Source organism: Microcaecilia unicolor, chromosome 4 (assembly GCF_901765095.1).
Source record: "Microcaecilia unicolor chromosome 4, aMicUni1.1, whole genome shotgun sequence".
Lineage (NCBI taxonomy): Eukaryota > Metazoa > Chordata > Amphibia > Gymnophiona > Siphonopidae > Microcaecilia > Microcaecilia unicolor.
The window spans coordinates 239,565,148-239,588,640 of record NC_044034.1 but is presented as its reverse complement, the minus strand read 5'-3'; the positions used below and the strand labels follow the sequence as shown (position 1 = coordinate 239,588,640).

At 42.0% G+C, this 23,493-nt stretch overlaps 1 protein-coding gene across 1 annotated transcript in view; it reads right to left on the bottom strand.

The window, feature by feature from the left end:
* DOCK9 (dedicator of cytokinesis 9) overlaps positions 1-23,493 on the bottom strand; it is a 719,745-nt gene that overhangs the window by 517,543 nt on the left and 178,709 nt on the right. Inside the window, 1 exon segment of the mRNA XM_030201354.1 lies at positions 8,161-8,277. Coding sequence (XP_030057214.1) covers positions 8,161-8,277 — 117 coding nt within the window.

The following is a 23,493-nucleotide window of genomic DNA, read 5'->3' as shown; positions in this document are numbered from 1 at the left end:
CCACAAGCTCAACTAGACCCAGGGGACCAGTCCAGGAGCCAATCAATCCAGAGCTGCACAGATATGACCATCCACCTGCTAGATAGAGAGATTACTGAAGTTAAGGTGACTGCACATGACCACATATAGTAAACCTCTGAAGTTCTCTCTATCTCCGCCTGCTGGTAGAGGGACATAAGCCACAAGTCTCTGGATTGATCTGTGGGACGCTATGGAAATGGGTTTCAACCCATGTACACAGACGTTACCATTTTATATACCTTTTAACCATAATATTACAGAAATACTAGACAAAGTTAAAAAAAAAAGGCCTGGACCTAATGGGAAACTGGGCCACAACTTTCAAAGCTCAAACTAAACAGAGACAAAACTGTGTTTAGGATCTACCAGTGCGACCTGTCATTAGAACATCATGCCTTGGGTTTCTAGGCAGTAATTATGGGAGGCAATTTGCTGGTCCCACTCATCTTACTGAGGAAACCACCACTCAAGGACTGGTGGACCCTTTGGTTCTCTAAATTTGAGTCCTTAGTACCTCTTACTCATGGAAACTTATGGCTGCTTTTTCAATGCAGTCCTTCTTTGGTCTCTTCCAATTCTCTTCTTTACTCACCATACTTTAGCATTAGCTGTAGTTAAAGCTGGTTGGCTTAGGTATGATAGCACTCCCAGTAGCTAAATAACCTAACCAGCCATCAGAAAGGCTGCCCTCTAGGCTGTGTCCAAGTCCCACCTTGGGCTCACCGCTTTCCCTGGACTTTTCTGAAGGGCACATGAGGCTACCTGATCCCTGGGTGGAAAGTACTTTTACTCTTTCCTCCAAAATGAAGGAGACATCCCCTGATCAGTGACAGGAAGGCAGGCAAGCCTTCATTACATCACTTCAGGCAAGACAGACTGAGAAGCAGGGACTACTCCAGCATGTTCTGTCGGAACACACAGCGCACATTGTGGGGTCTTGCTACATGAATGGATTAGTTTTCAAGCTTGCCTATAGATATACACATACTACGGCACTTATAAATCTGATTCTTACATATAAAAGGACCAGCAGTTTCTTTGATACACTGTGAACAAGATCTGGGAAGTAAAATGGGGGAACACTCTCTGCTGCTAGTACATAAACATATTTGAACTTGGCACGACATTCTAGATCTGTCTCATACTGGTATCACTTAGGATGAATGAAATACATTTTTTTTTCATTTGTATCCCACCTTTACCCAAAACAAGACAAAAACAGACAATAATAATGGTATTTCATTCATCCTGTGTGATACCAGTATAGGATAGTCAAATCTAGAATGCTGAGCCACGTTTGAAATCTGTTAATGCACAAGCAGCAGCAGTGTGCTACCCCCTCCCCTTTTTCCTCCCCTTTTTTTTCTTTACTTCCAAGACCTTGCTCAGAGTATTCAAAATCATCTCTCTCTTTTATATAGGAGAATCAGATCTGTATGTGCCATAGTATGTGTATATCTATGGGACAAGCTTGAAAGTAAGCCATTTATTGACAGTTTTACTTCATGTAGCAGGACCCCAAAATGTGCTGTGGTAAAACTCTTCCTCACAAGGCCAGCAAGTACACTACATAGACTAGGCATCCAACTAAGGTGGCACAATTTAGGGAGCAGCACTGGTGGGGCAGCCAGCATCTGTAGAAGATTTTTGTGGCCAGCATGGGCTTTAAGCATCTAAGCATGTTTAAAGCCCTGTTGAGGCCACAATGAACCTTCTAGAAATGCAAATCGATGTGTCACCTCCACAGAGGATGGGAGGTAGGCTGCTGAAAAGAAAACCTCACAGGAGGGCAGAAAGGAGAGATACATTGGAGACCATAGGGAGGGGAATGGAGGGAAAGAAAATATTGTACATTATGAGGGAGAGGTGGAAATGGAGAAGGGATGATGCTGGACTATGAAATAGTAGACAAGGGAAAGGGACATGCTGGAAACGAGAGAGGAGGGCCTTGAATCACCTGTCTCCTTATATTTTAGTTTCAAATAAGGTTTCTCAAACAGATTTTAAAAATGTCTCTAGTTTACTGCTTGCCCATCTTTAACTTATTAAGAAACCATTACGTTTTTCTCAGCAGTAAAGCTAGATTTCTGAAGCATGTAATCAAATCTTTAAGGATGTTTATTATTTTTTTTTTTACATAAGCAAAAACTTCAGTACTGTTAAAAACTTGGTCACTTAAAACTATTATACTGCAGCTCTTCAGTAAACCAAGATGGGCCAGAAAGATGACAATGGGAAAAAGAGTTTTAAAAAATAACATTTCAACCATAATGCCCAATTGTACATAGTCCTCAAGATTCTTAGCAGCGCCTGGTTTAACACATTTGCTTTCCCAATTGCCACTTGTTTTAATATCTTTATAATACCCTTTAACCCCTCTCCCCCCCCCCCCCCCCAAATCCTGTTGTCCTCTGTTTCTTCCCAGGCCAACCTTTTCCATACTATACTTTAATTACTGTACTCCCCACTTCCTTTGCAAAGCTTCAAGATTGCTCGCCATGTCAAAATCAACCTTGGACCCTCCCTACTTGCCTCACTCACCATGTCAAAATCACCCTTGGACCCTCCCCCTACTTGCCTCACTCCCTTCATGGGTCACCACCAAGTCATTAACTATCATCAGGATATCCCCTCCCATTGACGTGTAAACTCCTCCCTCATCCCACACAACTGGTAAGTCTTTGACTCAAATATTTTCAATTCATCACACATATTCAGTCAACCCAACTGAGGCGACTCTTCAGCGTTCCATATTCCTTCTATTCAAGAGTTGCAACATTTTTCAATCACCTCTATTCAAATGCAAAGACTGCACCACTGAATCTCAGCCAGCAGTTACATTTTCTCCTGTTCTCACTCTTGCTCCAAACTCCCCTTAAATAAGCATTTTCTGCATCTCAAATTGTAGCCTATTCCATTTCCCCCATGTTGTTGTTAAATATTCCCTCCACTCATGTCACAGGGCCTACTGAATTCCCAGTTGCAGGCTCACATTGGCCCACCAAATTTGATACCTAACCCTTCTCTTTCTTTCCCACAACGCCTAGACTATCCATCTGCCACCTTTTCTTTGATTCTCTATCATCACTGGAGAGGAAACTGGAGGAGGAGAGAAGATGTTCAAACTCACTACCTGTTCCTCTGATCCCACTCCCACCCATCTACTCAGTTCTATCTTTCCTACAGTCATCCTAGCTGTCATATTCTCAAAGCATTTACTTTCCACTGCAACTGCTCCTAATGCCTTCAAACATGCTGTGGTTACATCACTCCTGAAAAAGCCTCGACCATACCCTACCTACCCTTCCTACCTCCTGCCCTTATCATCTAAGCTACTTGAATGTGCTGCTCACTGCCATTATCTTGACTTCCTTTCATCTCAAGCTACTCTTGACCCACTAAAATCCAGCTTTCGCCCTTCACATTCAGCAGAAACAGCCCTTGCCAAAATCTCTAGTGACCTGTTCCAGACAAATCCAAGGGACTTTACTCAAGCCTCATCTTTGACACATCTGCTGCCTTTACACTGTTGATCACCACCTGCTCCTTCATATGCTCTTTTTATAAGCGAGTCTTAATGAAAAAAAGCAGCACCCTGATTTTTCATGCCAAAGTTAGCACAAGTTCTGAGACCAATAGCTTCTGACGTTTCTTCCAGAACAGGAAAACAATCTTGTCTTGCCAAGGGCAAGCATGGAAGGGTCAGTGTATCCTTATCTTGTGCTCTTTTCATTAGGATTTCCTGAATTAGAGGAAGCAGACAGTAGTGGTTTGTGAACCTGGTCTCCCAGTTAACAATGGGTTTTATAGTTCATGCTGTGGAAAAATTTACTCATACTGGCATCTTAATTGTTTCCCAAAATTACAGCTCATCTACTACATTCTGCAAAGGACTACTGTTTCAAACCTTTTGTTAACCTGGTTTAGTCCCATTTTAGTTTAACCACACAGCTCAAGAATCTGTATTCAATACCATACAAATGGTCTATTACAAAAGAAGCCTTAAGAAAACTTTTAACTCACTACAAGCTTTCTGATTAATGTTCGATTAAATATTTTAGTTCTTAAAGCACGAAAGGCTCTATCCCTCAAATTCCAAAGTATGTACTTTTAGCAACATATCTAAACATTGTTCTTTGGGCTTAGATCTTCGAACCCTACCACTACTCTCACTCATCACTGAAGCATGTCACTAGCAGTGAACGTTGGTGTTGAAGGGGAGTGGGATGTGGGGCTGCAGAGAATCATGTTGATGGGTATGTCTTTTTTTTTTGGTAAATGTTTTTATTATGAATTACCTTGAGCAGCAATTTTAATAGGTATGCAGTACACAATAAATGAAATGCAAAAAAGCTAAGTCCTTATTTCTTTCTCTCGTTTATAAAATGTGCAAGGAAGAAACTTAGAGCATTATTGATCTAACAAGTTTACAATAGTCTGTTCAGATGGACAGTTTGGAAAGGCTTACGGACTATCTGCTATAATTTTCTCTGGTTTTGTGTTAAGTTGCACTTAAAGGTAGGTGAGCTTTCATACTTTTGGATATGTACATTTGGGCATAACAGGGGGTGAACAACTTTTCACCCACCAAGAGCCATGAAACCAAAATACAAAGCAACAGACAGCTCCACCACCACGATCATTAAAAGAGAATGAAATCTCTCAGGTGCGTCATCCACACTAGCCTCACATTCACTCCCATCTTGTACTCTCCAGTGTCTCTTTCCATCCTCTACTCTCCATTTGGTCTCCACTTCACCAGCAAGCAGTAGCCATTCTCCTCCGGACCACTAAAATCCCTGTCTCTACCTCCCTTTGGCCTGTGCTGACACCATTTAAACTCCTATAGATAGGTATACAAACACATATGTGTGCACAATGATTGAAAAAAAAAAAAAGAAGACAGGAACTCACTCATTTTACCTCAAATGTTTTCAGTAAATGTGCAGAAATGTATGAAGGCACTAACAATACACACTTACCACACCCTAATGCTGTTATCACATATCTTGTATAATACAGGTCTCAAAAATTGGAACAAAAAGACTATTCTCTGGTTACGCTGCTGCCTCAAAGTGATAAAGATTATTTAATTACATTTATGTGGGGTTAGTTAGCATTATATCCTTGAAATGTACAAATTTAAGGTTATATGCTTAGGCCCATATATTTTCCTAGTGGTTCACAGTATTACATATGCAATTAAGGTACGACTTGACAACTATTTCCTTGTGTGACAACAGAATAAAACCCATTATTAACCTTGAACAACAGATTTATTATCCAATTTGAATATGAATTTTGATTTCTCAGAAAGGGTAGACTAAATAATCTCAACATTCCTCTCCCTATACCTAACATGTTATGGGTATGGTTGTGCACGGTTTCCTGATTTTTCTTTGTGAAAACCCTTGGGTCTTTACTTCCTTGGCAGTTCTACCCCCTGAATCCTTCTCCTCACTTCCTCCTCCTTTGTTTTCTGTCCACCTGTTGTTTCCAGGTCCTTTGTTTATTCTTTCATTTATTAGAATTAGAAAAGGTACAGAGAGAGGTGACCAAGATAAAGGGGATGGAATGACTCTCTGAGGAAAGGCTAAAGAGGTTAGGGCTCTTCAGCTTGAAGAGATGGCCGAGGGGAGATGTGATAGTAATCTATGAAGTGGAGTAGAATGGGTACATGTTAATTGTTTATTCTTGATTATGAGGCATGAAATAAAGTTACTAAGTAGTCCATTTAGAACAGATCATCAAAAATATTTCATTCAATATACAATTAAGTTCTGGAATTCACTGCCAGAAAAACATGGTAAAAGCGGTTAGCATAGAAGAGTTTAAAAAAAAGGTTTGGACAAGTTCCTGGAAACAAGTTCATAAACCATCATTAAGGTGCACTTGGAGAAAATCTACTGCTTGTTCTTATAAACCAGCTTGAAGTCTATTTTATTTTCTTATATACCACCTGCAAGCGCGAAAGCTATCGAAGCAGGGTACAGTATGTAATTTTTGTCCCTCAGGGGTTCACAATCTAAGGGCCCTATTTAATAAGGTGTGCTAGCGTTTTTAGCTTGTGCTAAAAATTAGTATGCGCAAACCTTGCGCACACCCACAGGAATATTATGGGCATATACACGATTAGTGTGAACTAATACTTAGCACACGCTAAAAACACAGGCACTCCTCTAGTGCAGCTTAGTAAACAGGGCCCTAAATTTGTACCTAAGGCAATGGAGAATGAAGGATCACAAGGAGCTATGGTGTTTCTCAGTCTGTTGCTCTAACCATTAAGCTACTCCTCCACTCTGTTCTTGCCTTCCTTTTGCTCTCTTCTCCCCACTATACTTGTGCATGCTTTCCCCTTTCCTCATTCATCTCCTTCCAGATTTGTTCCTTTCCACCCCTGCTTGTGCAGCATCAGGGTTGCATCTGCTCCTGCTTTACCCTGCCAGAGAAGGAAGATATGTAAGGTGAGCTTGCCCAAAGGGTGAGAGATGTTTGCAGTGGTGTGCTGGAGCCGGCTCACACCGGCTCGCAAGAGCCGGTTGTTAACTTTGCTCAGCTCTTGCGAGCCAGCTGTTGAAACGCGCGAGCCGGCTCTCCTCCCCTCCCTCCGGATCCGGTCCCTCACGTCACCGACCTGACTCTTCGAATTTTTTGGGGCAGGCAGTCTTGCCTGCCCGCTGCCAGCGCTGACTCTCCCCCGCTGGCGCTGCCGGTTCGCGCTTTAAAAATGGCCACCAAGACTTCCAGAGGCGGCTTCGCGAGACTTCTACTGAAGTCTCGGTGGCCATTTTGAAGCGCGAACCGGCAGCGCCAGCGGGGGAGAGTCAGTGCTGGCAGCGGGCAGGCAAGACTGCCTGCCCCAAAGAATTCGAAGAGTCAGGTCGGGTCGGTGACGTGAGGGACCGGATCCGGAGGAGGGAAGGAGGAGAATTTGCCGAACAACTCGGGAGGGGGTGGCAGAGGAGAGAAGGGAGTCGCTGGGCATTTGTGGATGGAGGGGACCGAAGGGTCGCTGAGTATGGGTGCATGCAGGGCAGGGGGAGAGAAGGGTCACTGGACATGGGTGGATGGAGGGTAGGGGGAGAGAAGGGTCGCTGGATATGGGTGGATGGAGGGCAGGGGAGAGGAGGGGAGAGAGAAGAAATTCTGGACATGGATGGAGGGGAGGGAAGAGTGAGGAAGGAGATGAGATGAGGGAAAAGGAAGAGAAAAACTGCACATGGATGAAGAAAACAGGCAGAAGCTGAGGACCAGAAATGAAGAAGAAAGGAGGAAAGGAAATAAATAAATGGAAAGGAAGCCCTGGAAACGGAGTTAAGAGGACAGATAGCAGCAGAATCGGTTACTGGGCCAGCATGATTAGAAAAAGTCACCAGACAACAAAGGTAGAAAAAAAATCATTTTATTTTCATTATAGTGTTTAGAATATGTTCACTTTGCTCAACATTAAAAGTTTACAATTATTTACATATTTATGGCATTTTATCGCACATTAAACATGAATTAGATTGGAACCTGGGATCATTTAATTTTTTTTCCTGGAGTAATGCATTGCCACCCCCAACCCCAGGCTCTCTCCCCGGCTATAGCCAGCTCTGCAATTTGGGGGGGGGGGGGGGGGGCGCGCAGAGGGGGACCGGGGAGAGAGCCTGTTAAACATTTACCAGCACACCACTGGATGTTTGTTTAATAAACTGGCGTGAATTAAGGGAGATAGTACACTGTCTAGAGGAGGGAAGAATTCAGGTAGGAGGAGAAATAAGTTAGTGCTAGGAGAAGAAAATACATATTACCCTAACTTCAACTTTTGCATATAACAAAACCCAACAATGCTATTGTATTTATGCCTTACACTTGAACACTATGGATATTATCTCTCTTTTGTTAGAAGGAACTAATCCAGTACTAGAACACACACAAATCCTCCACATATATTCAGAACTGTCTTACAATATCTGCTTGTTATACTATTATCTTGTTTTATCTTTATCATGTTGCCCAAGATCCTTCTGTAATACTAAATGTCTATTTTCTAATATATTTCTACTATTTTTGATGTATTGTAAGCCACATTGAGCCTGCAAAGAGGTTGGAAAATGTGGGATACAAATGCAATAAATAAATAAAAAATACATTTACCTGGAAGTCATCATAAGGGAACAAAAGCATCTCCCGTAATGCATCATTTAGAATTTGTGTCTTCTTCTGGACGATGACATTTTCATAGTCTATTGGCTCAATTAGCTTTGGTTTTGCCTAGAAGGTAAAAGTTAAGTTTTAGTTTCACTATAAAAAAGTTAACACATTTTAATCACGCTCTGCAGATTTTAACTTATCAAAATGTCAGAATTCTTATGGCAAAATATAAATAATATTCTTAATATACTTAGAACTGTACAGGTCCAATTGTCAGCATCACAGAAAAAAATAAAGGGTCAGTTTTTTAAACTTTTAACAATGAAAAACATTATCCGTGCAATTTTTCCTCTTTTATTTTAGGCAAAAATTTGAACAAAAAAATTTTATTACCTAGTTTTCCAAAATAATTAGTAGCATTTTAAAGCAAAGTTACTCCACTCTCAATAATTATTTCCCCTTAGACTGCAAAATGCATCAAGTAAATGAGGGACTTCAGCCAACAGCACTAGGCGAATAGCACTCCCAAAACACAGAACTGAAGTTTAAAGCTCTGAGCACACATAATGCTTCCTATATACAGCTGTGTCCTCAGTCTCAAACACGAATATAGTAAGCTGTGCTATCTTTCAGGGCAGCAGTTTACTACTGATTTCCCATTTATTTTATTCTTGATAAAATAAGAATTTTTAGTGACAGAAAATCAGCATTAAGCCCACCGTGCTAAAGGGTAGTGCTGTAGGCATGCAAAACAAATGCAAGAGCCAGCATTTTAGTTTCTCTGAATAATGCAAACAGGTCATCTGAGGTGCAGACATAACCCACCCCCCAGCCCCACCCCACAAACATATCCCTGGTGGCTCAGTTGGTCCCTGGGACCTCCCCCAACCCCACAAGCGCATGTTATTTGTTGCTCAGTGGGTCCTGGAACACCTGACCCTCCCCCCCCCCTCACTTTTGGGACTGAGAGGCAGGCGCGATGCCTAGGGTTCAAGCACTATGATTTTACAAGATGATGGAATGAAGAGAGGATGCTGCTGAACACCTCCCAAGGAGCAGGTATTTTCACAATGGGGTACTGCAGCATTGAATGCTCTCTGGTCAAGGGATGCCTGGACCCCCCATAGCCTTAAAAGAAAAAATACAGTTCCTCCTTTCAACTCCTATTAGTCGTGATGAAAACAAAGCACTGCTCAATTTCCATAGAGTTAGGGATAGGATTCTGAGGTTCAGATGTAGGATTTCTCAGTGATGTGTCAAAAGGGAAGAACTGAAGCTTGTATAGAAGCAGAACTGAGAATCGTTTGAGGGAACTAGTTCTGATAAGGCCAGTACAGTTCTATAAGGAACATTAAGCTGGACTGTTTCTGCAGCTTGATGGGTTTTTGCTATTAAAAGGGATGGAAGGATAAGTGTAAAGGAATGGCGAGTCCAACTTACAGCCACTGTATCTTCTACTGAATGATCTGGGGATAAGCATTATCAGTGAGGTAAGCTTTGTAGTTTTGGTACTGGCAAACATGTCAACTCAAGTAATACCCCATGCCCAAAAAACATTCTGAAGGGTTTGATGGGCCAGACAGCACTAGTGCGGTTAAGAACTTTATATAAGTGGCCTTGATCTCTATGCCGTGAAAAACAAAAATGCAAAGCCCCATATTTGTGCTGCTTCCCAGCATAGATACAGTGAACACGAAACTCCCTGTTAACAGTCTTGATTGTCTATATTAAAATTGATTGATCCTAAGAAGGAAACAGTTCTGGAATATTAGGAAGGCCTATGTGCAAACACTGGCACCTGGGATATAAAGTAAGACTAAATGACCTAGATATGTAACCTTTTCTTACGCACCTTTATATGGAGAGCTTGAGGGATGGGTTGAATGGAAGGGGAGGGGCATGGGATATTTGATCGTAGGTGGTTATATATTTAGGAGTAATATATAGGGGGAGGGGAGAGAATTATTAGGTCTGGAATAAAGTCAGTATGAGACCTGCCACTTTGTCATCCTCAGAGTTTTGGTATTGTGTACCATTTGGCTATCCTTTGTGTGTGGGCTGGAGAGAGGTGTGGCAGTATTTGCTGTACATTAAAGGCAATGTTTTCTTAGTTTAGGTGACTGTGGGGTAAGGAGGATTGTTTTTCTGCAAGGGAATTATTTGAACTGTATCTGCTGTTACAAAAACAGTATCTGAATTCAAGAGAGCTTGGGACAACTACATAAGGGAGTGATAGGGAGAACAGGTGGCATGGATGGGCAGACTGGATATGGCCATATGGTCTTTATCTGCCTACAATTTTCTGTTTCTGTCCTATATTTGATGTTCAATAAAAATTGTTTAAAGTAAAATTGATTGATCCTGAAGATAATGCAGTAAAATTGATTGATCCTGAAGATAATGTGCAATCATTTAGCATGAGTAAAATACTTCCCTTAAGCTCCAGGTTTACGTGAAGCTTTTTTTATTTTAACTTGAAAATGTTATTGAATTTCTGAGTTGCTCATAAAGCTTGATTTCATGAGCTAAAGGAACATTTATGGTAACACAAGGAAAATCAATCGCAACCAACATACATGATTAATATAACAACTCTTGAGTGACATTTTGAAAGGAATTCCCTAGCCCTCCCCTACCCCCAGGTCATAAGCGAATCTCACTCCCCCCCCCCCCTTTGATACAATAGCCTATATAGCTATAGAAGATCTACAATCAGTCATCCAAATAGCATTATAAAGAACTCCAACATTTATCGAATTTAGATATAGCCCTTAGCGCAGTCAATTTCTCCATCAACAGCACATATCGCAGTTTCTTATACCAGGCCTCCATCGAGGGTGACTAACAGAGGTTTAATTTGCAGCCAAAATGCATTTAACTATGATCTTTTGATATTCAGTGTCTATATTAGATAGGCCAACTGAAATTAGACAAAGACCAGGGGGTTAAGTGTAAAGGGAAACCCACAATGGATTAAAAACTAGATAAGATCTTGCCCCAAAAGGGTCTAAACAAGGTGCAAGTCCACCACACATGAATATAAGACCCTTGTTCACCACACCCCCTCCAGCATCAGGAAGACGAAGCAGGTGGGTTTCAGGAGTCATATACCATCTCAATTTTAATTTAAGACTATTTTCTCTTGTTGGGTGGGTTTGGAAGTCTTCTTGACGAACAAAATAACTTCCACTCAATATGCAGCATATAGCTCCATATGCAGGTCCTCCTCCCAATCTGACATATACTTCAATTTTGTAAACCTATATTTGTACAGTAATAAGTTAAATCCTACAGTTTCTGCCTTTTGAAGCCTAAGAGATTCCAAGACTTTGGTGGCCTATTACCTCCCAAAAATTGCCCCTCTGCAGGCTGTGTCTACATTGTAAACAAAAATAAAAATCAGAAGCGCTAAGTTTGAACTCCTGCTGGAGCTTACCGAAAGGTTTCATAAGTCTATCATGCAAAAGCTGGTATATGTTGTAAAGACCACAATATGCCCATTGCTTGGCAGATACCCATCCACTGTAGCAGAAGCAGCCTCCTCAAACTGATACAGGAGCTAAGAGTGAGCATCATTTCAATCTCCAGAGTGATACAATGAAATGCCTCTAACTGCAGAATATGACGAACAAAAGGGTTTCAATTAGGAATAGGTCTCTGGCATGTACAAGCTGTCCAAATGTGGGCTTTGAACCTTAGGCCCTTCATTTAAATTTGACAAAAATGGACTGAGTGAGTTTTGGAAAAGTGCTCTTCAATTGTTCTAGAGGCATATAGAGCTTCACACCAGTTTCTACTTTCCAATCTCATACATGCCTAAGTTGAGCTGCAAAATAATTTTTGAGATCTGGGATCCCCAACTGCTCCAGTTCCTTATGGCTTAATAAAATAGCATTTGCTATCCTTGCCCATTTGCCTCCTCCCATAAAACCTAGGAGCACGTGTGGCCCAGCTAATTGAAATCAGCAGGGATTGAAAAAAAAAAAAAAGATATAATTATAATACCTTCAATCTTATAATGGCTAACCTTCCCAGCCAAGGGAATATACCCCTCTTCCAATCTCAAGATCCTCTTGGGTTTTCTTAATCAGAGGAGCGTACATCCACCATTATAATATATAAGACAAATGGTGGTAGAAAAAAAATCTGTGTACCAAGTCTTCTCACTTTGAGGCAGGCATGTGCACAGCAGAAACATGTGGTCTAATATCATGAAGATTCTAGCTGTGACTGTTGAGAAGCATTGAACCTTCTGAATATAATGAATTAGTGACCGGCATCAGTGGGGAAAAAAAGCCTTTGCTTCATCTTCGTCCACCATAGCTCCTATGAATCAAGTTCAGTTTGGTGGCTGAACTGCCGGCTTCTCAAAGCTGATGAAAAATCCATACCTTAAAAGGAAACTTGTTTTGTTCCTGAGGAAGAGAGCAAGAGTTCTTAAGGAAACAATGAGAAGCAAGTCATTCAGATATGGAAAAGATAGATGCGTCTCTACATACACAGATGCAGGGGCATAGCTTCCGTTGAGTCAGTCTGGCAAAATGCCTGGGGCTGCCCAATGGTAGGGGCCACCTGTGGTGGTGAACCCCCCTTCCCTCCCCACGCATCCGGCATTCCTCCCTTTCTTAGCCACTGTCCGCAGATCCAACATCTCTCCAACCTACCTCCCATCCCTGTGCAGCCTGGTATCTGACACCACCCCTCACATTTTTCAAAACGTACACAGATCGCCACCAGAGGCAGTGATCCTAACAGGCTGCTTCTTACCGGCCCCACCTAGGCCCTTCCTGTGTTGCATCCTGTCACACAGAAATTAGACGGAGTTGGGAGGCGGCACTGGAAAGGCTCAGGTACAGCCAGGCAGAAGCAGCCTCTGGTGGCGATCCGTGTGTGTTCTGAAGACTGCAGGGGGTGGCACAGAGATACTGAGCACCTGCAGGTTGGAGAGGAGAGGGAGAGGCCAGGGCTTGCACAGGGGAGGGGAGGCTGGGGCAGTGATGTCAGACACCCAGGGAGAGGAAGAGATACTGGCACAAAAGAGGGAATAAGGGAAGAGACCTTGGGCAAAGGAGAGGAGGGAGACGCAGGACCAGGGGAGACAAAGCAGAGGGGAGGAGGAGAAATGCTGAAGAGAGAGGGTGAGAGAGAGAGAGAGAGAGAGCGAGAAAGAAAGAGGGGGATAGGGCGAGACTGAACCAGGGGTAGGGGTGCAGGAGGAAGGGAAGGTGGGTGACGAGACATGGGAGGGGAGGGACAAGGATGCAGAAGAAATGCAGACCATGGAGATAGCACAAGGAAAAGGGGCACACAGATGCTGAATAAAGAAGGAAAGGTATGGACAAACACGACAGTTGCTAGCAGAGCGTGGGCAGGGATGGGGGCACAGAGGGGAGAGATGTCAAAAGGACAGAAAACTATGGAAAGTTAAGAAAAAGTCACCGAGACCAAAGCAATGACCTGACAACAAAGGCCAAAAAAAAAAAGGTTTCTGAATTGTACAAGTCCCAAAGCGGACACATTTACATCTCTATTATCTTGTATTTCAGTTTCTCTTTCTATAACAGATTTTATAAATACAGGTCTGGAATGTGTGCGCTTTTTGCAGGATTTTATTTTTTTTTTTTTACTGGAGCTAAGGGATTCTCTCTTCTCTTCCTCTCCCCCCCCCCCCCCCCCCCCCCACACACACACACACAAAAGTCCCTGCTACCTTGGGCATTATAGGGGTAGGCCAACTTAATTTTTTTGCCCAGTCAATTCAGTCCTCACTACACCACTGCATAGATGAGCTGCTACAACAAGGGAGTAAAACCAAGGGGGGGGGGGGGGGTTGAAGAAAGAAGAGGGAGGATTTTCTACTATTATTTCATCAGTGTGCAGATGCAGATATCTACTACAGGTAGGATGAACATGGGTCTGAGGTAGCTGAGAGCAGGATAGCGATTTCTCCAGTGGAAACAACAGGAACCTAAAATGATCGTCTGTTTTGACAATGCCGACTCAGGAAAGAAACCTTCTTCCACTCCTAAACAATGAACTCTATCTGAACTTCCACAGCTAAAACAGAACAGATTCTGCAAGGACACTGGCTGTGATCAGAGAGGAAAGAAAAAACGATGGCTGCTTTTGTTGTGCTCTTTAGTTAAGGACCAAAAGACTGAACTTGATCTGTTTGGGGAAGGGAAAAGCCTCTCCTTCAAAAGAAGAAAAATGATAATCGGATGTACTCACATATCTAGAGAATGTCAACAGTGGATCTACTATCCTAAATCATCTTTCAGCACAGCACACAGTAAACTTTAACTGTGTCTACAATCTCCAAAAGCAGGGGGGGAAAAAGGCGATGAACAGCCTTTCTGCAATTTGAAATCTGAGGCTGAGAATACAGAAGCTATTCGATTTTGAGAAAAAAATAATTTTCTGTGAGAGTAATACATTTGCACTGAGATGCTTCATGTGCCTTTCTCCTGATGCTGGATGGATGAAAAAAAAATTAACATCTGTAGAAACTAGGGTTGCTGTTCTGACTGATACAGTGGAGAAGTGGTCTAGTGGTTAGGGTGGTGGACTTTGGTACTGGGGAACTGAGGAACTGAGTTCGATTCCCACTTCAGGCACAGACAACTCCTTGTGACTCTGGGCAAGTCACTTAACCCTCCATTGCCCCAGGTACAAATAAGTACCTGTAAAAAATATGTAAGCCGCATTGAGCCTGCCATGAGTGGGAAAGCGCGGGGTAGAAATGTAACAAAACAAAAAAAAAACTGATGGAAAAGGAGTGATTTCTAGAGCAGGCACAGGAGAGGACAATTTGGACATTTACATTATGATTGGAGAACAGAAGTCTATGCTGCAGAGATTGCAGCAATGAGACCTGCAGTGAAAAGTAACTGTCAAATTATGCTAGCAGGGTGCTGAGATATGTGTTGAATGCAAAGAATTCAAGTCAGCATTGTAAATTTGCCAAAAGTTCCAGTGGTGCAGATACTATAGAGATTCCTTGCTGGCTTGGCTGTAGGGGGTCTACCTTTAGAGCTGTTTACGGTGTAGTATCAATACTTCACCAGGGCATCTTTCAAATTACCTTGAACTCAGACCTATGTGCGTATTGAAGACAACTGCACGTAAGACTTTGAAGTTACTGTGCCAGTTTGGAAGACCCCTGGTGCTCCTTTGTGGCTGAACTCAAAGTCACTGCACACAAAGGGAGAGGCAATATTCACAAAAATGATCTACCAGAACAGTCAGATGGAGTGTGCACACCTTTCTACTCTTTCTGCACAAGTCGGTCTTTTTCCCACTTCACAGTAATTGTGAAGCCAGCCAAGAAAAATTAAGAATCTGAAGTGTATGTCAAAATTCTAGACCTTTCTGCACACTAAGATCAGCTTCATCTGCAATTACATCAATGTCTGAGGACAGTTTAAGATGAGAAGTCCCTTAGTGATGGGTGAGCTTTGTTTTCCCATTTGCCACAAAAGAAAACCACCACAGACCAAGTTTCCATCTGATATACCACAGATCCATACCACCACCTAGGCAGCTTACCATTAAAAAAAAAAAAAATTATTATAGACATTTATATCTCACATTATCCTGAACGAGCTAAGGTTCAATGTGGCTTACATTAAAGAAACAAACATCAAAAATATAATACAGGCAGATAACTGATTGTAACATTTTAACATATTAGGAATAGTGTGTTTGTTATGAAGCTAGGCAAGAGCATTGGTTATGGTGAAACATAAGAGAGATGGCAGCATTAGTTTATTGACTTTTGATAAGATATGTACTTAATAGAAAAGCCTTTAGTAATTTACAGAATCTCAGATAATCTAAGTACCTTAATTGCTTGAGTAGATAATTCCAAAGTTTGGTACTCCAATATGTGAAGCCTGTAACAAGGATTGATTTGTAAGACCTTCAAGTCGCATGGGCCACTTTTGCCCCGATTATCAACCACCAAAGTGGAGGAACAACACTGTAAGCGTAGGAAGGCAGTCAAGGGGGCAGTGTAGACACACTTCCAACAAAAGGGAATTTAATCATCAGCAAACACTAAGACTCGACACAGTCATATTTCGGCGCTGGGAAAGCGCCTGCCTCAGGCATCTGTAGCGTAATGTAAACAAAGAAAATATGTAGACACATGGATTGAAAAACCTTGTGTGTTCTTCAAGAGAAAAGCAATCACTGTATGATGCTCACAGAAAGCATTTCTGCTCCGAGACAGGTGCCAAGCATGACAAGGGCCGCAGACCTTGGTCTCCATAGCATTGTGGAGAAGTAATGGCTTGAATGTAATATGTGAGGGCTTTTGACAGATGAGTGGGAAGTTTACTCCACAGAGATGGAGCAACCACTGAGAAAATGGATGAGTGAACAGACTCAAAACAAAGGGTATCACTTGGGAATAAGACCAGAGCAAATGCTGAGGCATATAGGGTATGAGAAAGCAGAATAGGTAGAGGTGTACTTCTTTCTGGCAAATTGATAGGTAAAAGAGTGATAAATCACTTGGACTGGATAGTATACACCCCAGGGTATTGAAAGAACTTAAACATGAAATTGCTGATCTGCTGCTAATGAACTGTAACCTGTCGTTAACATCGTCCGTAGTAACCTGAAGATTGGAGGGTGGCCAATGTGACGCTGATTTTTTAAAACGGTTTCTAGGAGTGATCCAGGAAATTAAAGACCAATAAGCCTGACTTTAGTGCCGAGCAAAATAGTGGAAACTATTATAAAGAATAAATTACGGAACATACAGATAAACAATCTTTAATTGCACAGAGTCAGCATGGATTCAGCCAAGGGAGGTCTTGTCTCACCAATTTGCTTCATTTCTTTGAAGGCATTAACATGTTGATAAACAATGAGCTGGTTGATGTACTGTATCTAGATTTTCAGAAAGCTTTTGACATATTACCTCATGAGAGACTCATGAGAAAATTAAGAAGTCATGGGATAGGTGACAATGCTCTTCTGTAGATTAAGATTTGGTTATTGGAAACAGAGTAGGTGAACAGTAGAGTGCCGCAGGGACCTGCACTGTGAATGGTGCTATTAAACATTTATAAATGATCTGGAAATTGGTACACGTGAGGAGATTAACATCACAAAACTATTCAAAGTTGTCAAAACGCATGCAGATTGTGAAAAATTGCAGGAAGACATGGCATTCAAATGGCAGATGAAATTTAATGTAGACAAATGCAAAGTGATGCACATTGGAAAGAATAATCCAAATCAATAGTTATCTGATGCTAGGGTCCACTTTTGAAGTCAGCACTCAAGAAAACAACCTAGGTGTCATAGGCAATATGATGAAATCTTCTGCCCAGCGTGCAGCAGCCGCCAAAAAAGAAAAAAAAGGATACTAGGAATTTTTAGGAGAGGGATGCAAAATAAGATCAAAAATATTATACTGCATCTGTATCACTCCACAGTGCACAACCTCACCTCGAGTATTGTGTTCAACTCTGGTCACCATATCTGGTCACAAATTAGAAAAGGTTCAAAGAAGAGTGACCAAAATGATAGAGAGGATGGAACTGCTCCCACATGAGGAAAGGCTAAAGAGGTTAGGGCTCTTCAGCTTGGAAAGGAGATGGCTGAGGGGGGATATGATCAATGTCTAAAAAATCATGAGTGGTGTAGAGTGGGGTGGAGGTGAATCAATTTTTCACTCATTCAAAAAAAGTACAAAGACCAGGGGGACACTCAATAAAACTGCATGGAAATACTTTTAAAATAAATAGGAGAATATTTTTTCACTCACAGGAACTCATTGCCGGAGGATGTGGTAATGGCGGTTAGCATATCTGGGTTTTAAAAGGTTGGACCAAGTTCCTGGAGGAAAATGTCCATAGTCTATTATTGAGATGAACATGGGGGAAGCCACTGCTTGCCCTGGAATTGGAAGCATAGAATGGTGCTACTAATTTGGTTTCTGCCAAGTACTTGTGACCTGGATTGGCCACTGCTGAAAGTAGGATACTGGGCTAGACACAGTAGGGCTCTTCTTATGTAAGTGAAGGCAGATAAAGACCTGAATGGTCCACCCAGTCTGCCCAACTGTCACATTATCAATTCATGATTACATCAACAATGAATGTGATGTAAAATACTTATGGTCTTTTTTGGCGTTTCTGGGACATAGACCATAGAAGTCTGCCCAGCCCTGTCCTTACGTTCCAACTACTGGAGTTAATGTCAAAGTCCACTCCAGCCTGTATGCCTCGTCATTGTGGGATACACACCATAAAAGTCTGCCTGGCACAGTAGTTGGTGTCGAAACCCTTTCTAGCCTATCCTAAACCAGATTGATATATATGGGACACAGACTGTACAAGTCTGCCCAGCACCAGCTCTAGGTTCATCATAGCCAGTCGCCATCTAAGCGTTGACACATCCACACATGTGCAGCCATTTAAGTTTAGGGATTTTTTTTATACCAGCCATTTTCTAAATTAGAGATCCTCTGTGTTCATCCCATGTCATTTTATAATGTATTGTAAGTAAGACAGGCTGAGCAGATAGCTCTATTCAGGAAAGGCCGTGGATACTCAGAACTTTACACTTAGTTCTAAGCTCAGAGAGCTGTTCAGTCCTTATAAAGTAAAATGACATCACTTGCTTATGTGCCCGACTCAATCCTATGCAAACAAAACTAGTCCACTCCCGTAGAATACCAGCAGAACACAGGGAGTGGGAATGGCCACAAAACACATGGCGCCATCTTTGAGCCAGTTATGGTGGTGTGAAATCCACTAAGATTCTACTTGAGGCAGCCGTCAAGAGAAACTAGCAGTGCACTGTTCTGTGTCACAAATAGAGGCTTAGTTAGAGCTACATTGAGGGACGTACGGGTGGCTACTCCAGCTAAGTGAATTTTTGTTGCTGACTATGCTCCTTTGATTTAGTAAGCTTACTTGCTTTGTTCAAGCTTGAGGTAAGATTTTTTTTTTTTTTTTGGGGGGGGGGGGGGGGGGGGGGTCGTGGATTGGCCTCTCATTCACTTTGGTCTATGAATCAGTAGATTTTCTTCAAAGTTTGGGAGTTTTTGATACTAATTCTTTTTTCCTCTTACTTTTAAAAAATTGACTGATGATAATTTACTCCCATGTATGATAGTGGTTTTTGCAACACTTGATGTGTTATTCCCTATTGGGAGATTTGAGGTTGTTGTTTAAAGTGATATTCATTTACAGCAAGTGAATGAGACACAAAGCTCAAACTATTTTAGGTTAGCCTGTATAATGCTGAGCATATCAAACTGAATTTGAAGCGTGGGATGCAACCGCCACTGAATAATCTTGAAAACATAAGATCTTCTGATTATCCACTTGCAAAGTTTTACTAGCACACAGTGCTCACAATATTTCCACCTTGTGAGCAAAGTTCAAAACTCTCAAGATCACCACACACAGTCTGGAACCTTCAGGTCCACGGATCCTCAGACGGTGAGCCCACGCAATCCGAAATGGGCCATGGCAAGCACTTAAGTGTAAACTCTGTGATATCTAAGTCTCCAAGTAATGCAACAAATCTTCTTGGACACTCTCCTGAATGCCCACCAGGGTCTAGCCCAATTCTCCAAATGTTCGATTTTTTTTTAGTAAGGGCCTTTAGCTGTTTATCTAAAGTGTCTTGCCTAGTCTCCACCCAATACAGAGTCCTCCACCACACCAGTTTGCTACTGCACCTCATCCAGTTCCAGGCCCAGACTATCTAGGTGCTCATGGGCATTATCGATTTTGTTGAAAAACTGCTCTAATTTTAGCAGCCTGTACAGCAGCTTTCACTTCAGAGATTTTCCAGTCCATTCCGAGCTTGGCAGGTGTACATGCAGCGCCATAGTTTTCCACAATTCATCTCTTGTCTTGTCCTTTGCGCAAGCTTTTCGCTGCCATAACAGCAGGAAAAACTCCCCCAAGAGCACAAACACACAAGGTAAGAGACAAGAGCCAATTCACATGGGGTGGGTAGTCAGTAGGATAATCCTAGTTATTTTGCAGGGTTTTTTTTTTTTTTTAGAAGGGAAGCGGAGAGCAGTGCTAATCAACCTAAATGTGGCAGCTGAATGCATAACTTCTTGGTATACCCTTGCAATATGTGCTACAGAACTTAGGTACTGATATTATTATTATTTTTTTAATTAATATTATTTGTAGCATTTATACCCCGCTCTTTCCCGCTCGATAGCAGGTTCAGTGCGGCTTACAATGTTTGGTAACAAAGTATCAAAGTATTTTTTTTAAAACTGCAAATTAGTGGCATTAATTGCCCTAATCAGCAATTGTTTAACTGGCACTATTCTACAATTTGCATGCACAATTTTGTATGCTACATGCAAAAATGTGTACAGGATTACAAAATGAAGGTGATGAGCTATATTTGCCAAGAAACCCTTAGGGGGCATAGCACACACATGGAAGAAGCCACTACTGGAAACAGGATAATGGGCTAGATGAAACCTACGTTCTGACCCTGTGTTGCAATTCTCAGTCTTAACTTCTTTGCTCAGTGTTCTAAAACAGTTTTAGAAATCTGGGATGAAAACAAAAATCTGTAGCAAACATGAGTTAAACTTTGTGGTCAGAGACCCAAATCCAATAGGGATAGAAACATTTATATAAAGTGCACCATTTTCTTTACATTTTCACAAATACTACCAAGAGATTTCGTTTCTCTAGAGCAACTGAGCTCTCAGTTTCCAAATTTATACATTACAGGCATGGCTGAATTTATCAGCAAATGATGATTAAATTTTGGTCAAGCCATTCCAATTTTAAACAAATGAGGAAAGAATGAAGAGCATGGCTCATGAAATTCCTGAACTGTGCGAGTCTGACTCAGAGAAGAGAGGCAAGGAGCAGCTTTTATGAAGGCAGGGGTACTTTCAGGGGGTGATGGAGCAGTCACAGAGAGTAACTGCAGGGAGCTGAGGGCAGGTCATGGGATGTAGTGAATAGAAAACAGGGGTGAGGCAGTTTGAAAGAAGGTGCAATTAACTAACTACTAAGCTGCAGAGGCTGGAACTGTTTCTTTCACAGAAATGCAATGGGCCATTTTTTTGGAGGGGGAAGAGGAACAGGAATAGGAAGGCAGCGTATTTCTCTTAAACCTCCAAGTTCAATCAAGTCTATGTTTCAAATCTAAATTTACCTTTTCACCAGCCCCCCCCCCCCCCCCCATATACTAAATTTACCCACATTCTGTTAAATTTTCAGTTACCAGTATTTCCCTCGCTCCCCCAGAAAAACATTCAACTCCTTTTGCTTAATTCTTTCCAATTTTCATTTGGTTAAAAATGAATGAAAGTGTTGGAATATGCACAAAATGATTCAATGGCATATTTCCCCTTCCTCTACTTCCTCCCAAATGTACCAAGATGACCCAAATCAACCACTTAGGCCCAAGATGCACAAAACTTTAACGACCCTTTAAGGAAGAAATTTTCAACCATAGCATGCATTAAAGGCCATTTTCCGACGACGCTAGCAGCTAACGAAAACGGAATGCAAACGAGTCACTTCCAATTGAAATGTGAACAATTCGCAATGCACTAACCATACCGACGATTGCAACGAATCATTTACCGTGATATATTTAACGTGAAGTCAGACCTGTCGTTAAAGCCTGAGCTGTCATAGACACTGCTCCACGCTTCTCCCTGCAGCATAAAAATCCAAGCTGGCATGTTTGAAAATAAAAAAAACCCACACAAACACGTGGCTCCACGCTTCCCCCTGCATAAAATTGAAAAAAAAAAAAGCAAAAAAGGATCGGTAGGGGGCAAAGGCGCTCGTCAGGAGCGTCCTGTATGGACGCCCTTGCCCCCCCCCCCCCCCCGAGGTCAACGCTGCTCCCCACTTCCCCCTGTATTAAAAAAAAAAAAAAAATCAACACTGTAACAGCCACGCCCCCTCCCTTCCTCTCTATTTCTCGTTCTCCTACAGCTTTGAAAATTAACACTGCTCTCCTCTGAAGCCAATTTCCCGGTTCTGTAAACAACTTTAAGCTGCCCCGGTCCCCCTCCCTTCCTCTGTTTCCCCTAGCCGGGGGCGGGCCCAGGTCTCTCTGCTGAGCTAAAGGGGATCACAGTGAAAGCGGTCTTTTGTTAGAAAGGGAGGTTTATGAAGGACGTCCTTTTTGGAGTCTTGAGGAGGACGTCTTCAACTGCACTCTCCTGCTAGGATCACAGAGCCAAACGATCGCACGTCCTGATCCCCCCCCCCTCCTCGCACGGGGAGCCACGTGTTTGTGTTTTGGGGTTTTTTTTTTTTTTGTTTTGGCGTTTGTGGCATGCGCAGAGCAGCCAGCATAACGCTTGGCTGCTCTGCGCATGTTTTAGGGGCCGATTACCGACAGGGATTACGAATCTGTAATGTATTGTACTTTACAATACCGCACCGAACATGTGCAACTTGTTTTTTTGGTGCATTCTTCGTTTTTTCAAATTCAGTAAGCACTTTCACATTTTAGATTTTTTTACGTTTGGTTGATGCATCTGGGCCTTAATACAGACCTATTCTATCAAAATCAATTTGTGTTCCCACCAGTCAGGTGGCATGAAAGGAGTAGCTGGGTAGGGACGAGGGAGTACCGTTCAGTAATATAAAACATTTTTTGTTAAGTTAACCAGGTGGTAAAATCAGCGAGTTGGCACACCAATTCAAAATGTCCTGGGGAGAATACTGGCCAAATCATGAATAGGAACTGTAATACTAGTGCTCAAAAATGTTTAAGGGTGGGGAAGAAATGACACCACTCAACAGTATGAACACTTAGGAGCCAAGCCCCTGAGAAACTTAATCCAGTAACACCAGAAGATTTAAGCACATCTTTAGCCTTGTGCTTGTTCTCAATATTAGAGCTATTAAATAATTAACGTATAAATGATCTAGAAATCGGAATGTCAAGTGAGGTGATTAAATTTGCAGTTGACACAAAAATATTCAAAGTTGTTAAAACACATGCAGACTGAAAAATTGCATGAAGGCCTTAGGAAGTTTGAAGACTGGGCATTCAAATGTCAAATGAAATTTAATATGGATAAATGCAAAGTGATACACATTGGGAAGACTAATCAAAATGACAGTTATTGGATGCTAGGGTCCACACCACAGAAGTCATCACCCGAGAAAGAGTTCTATGTGTCATCATAGACAATAAGCTGAAATCTTCTGCGCGGTGTGCAGGCGGTGGCCAAAAAAGCAAACAGGATGCTAGGAATTATTAGGAAAGGGATAGAAAATAAAAAAAATATTATAATGCCTCTATCACTCCAGGGTGCAGCCTCACCTCGAGTACTGAGTGCAATTCTGGTCA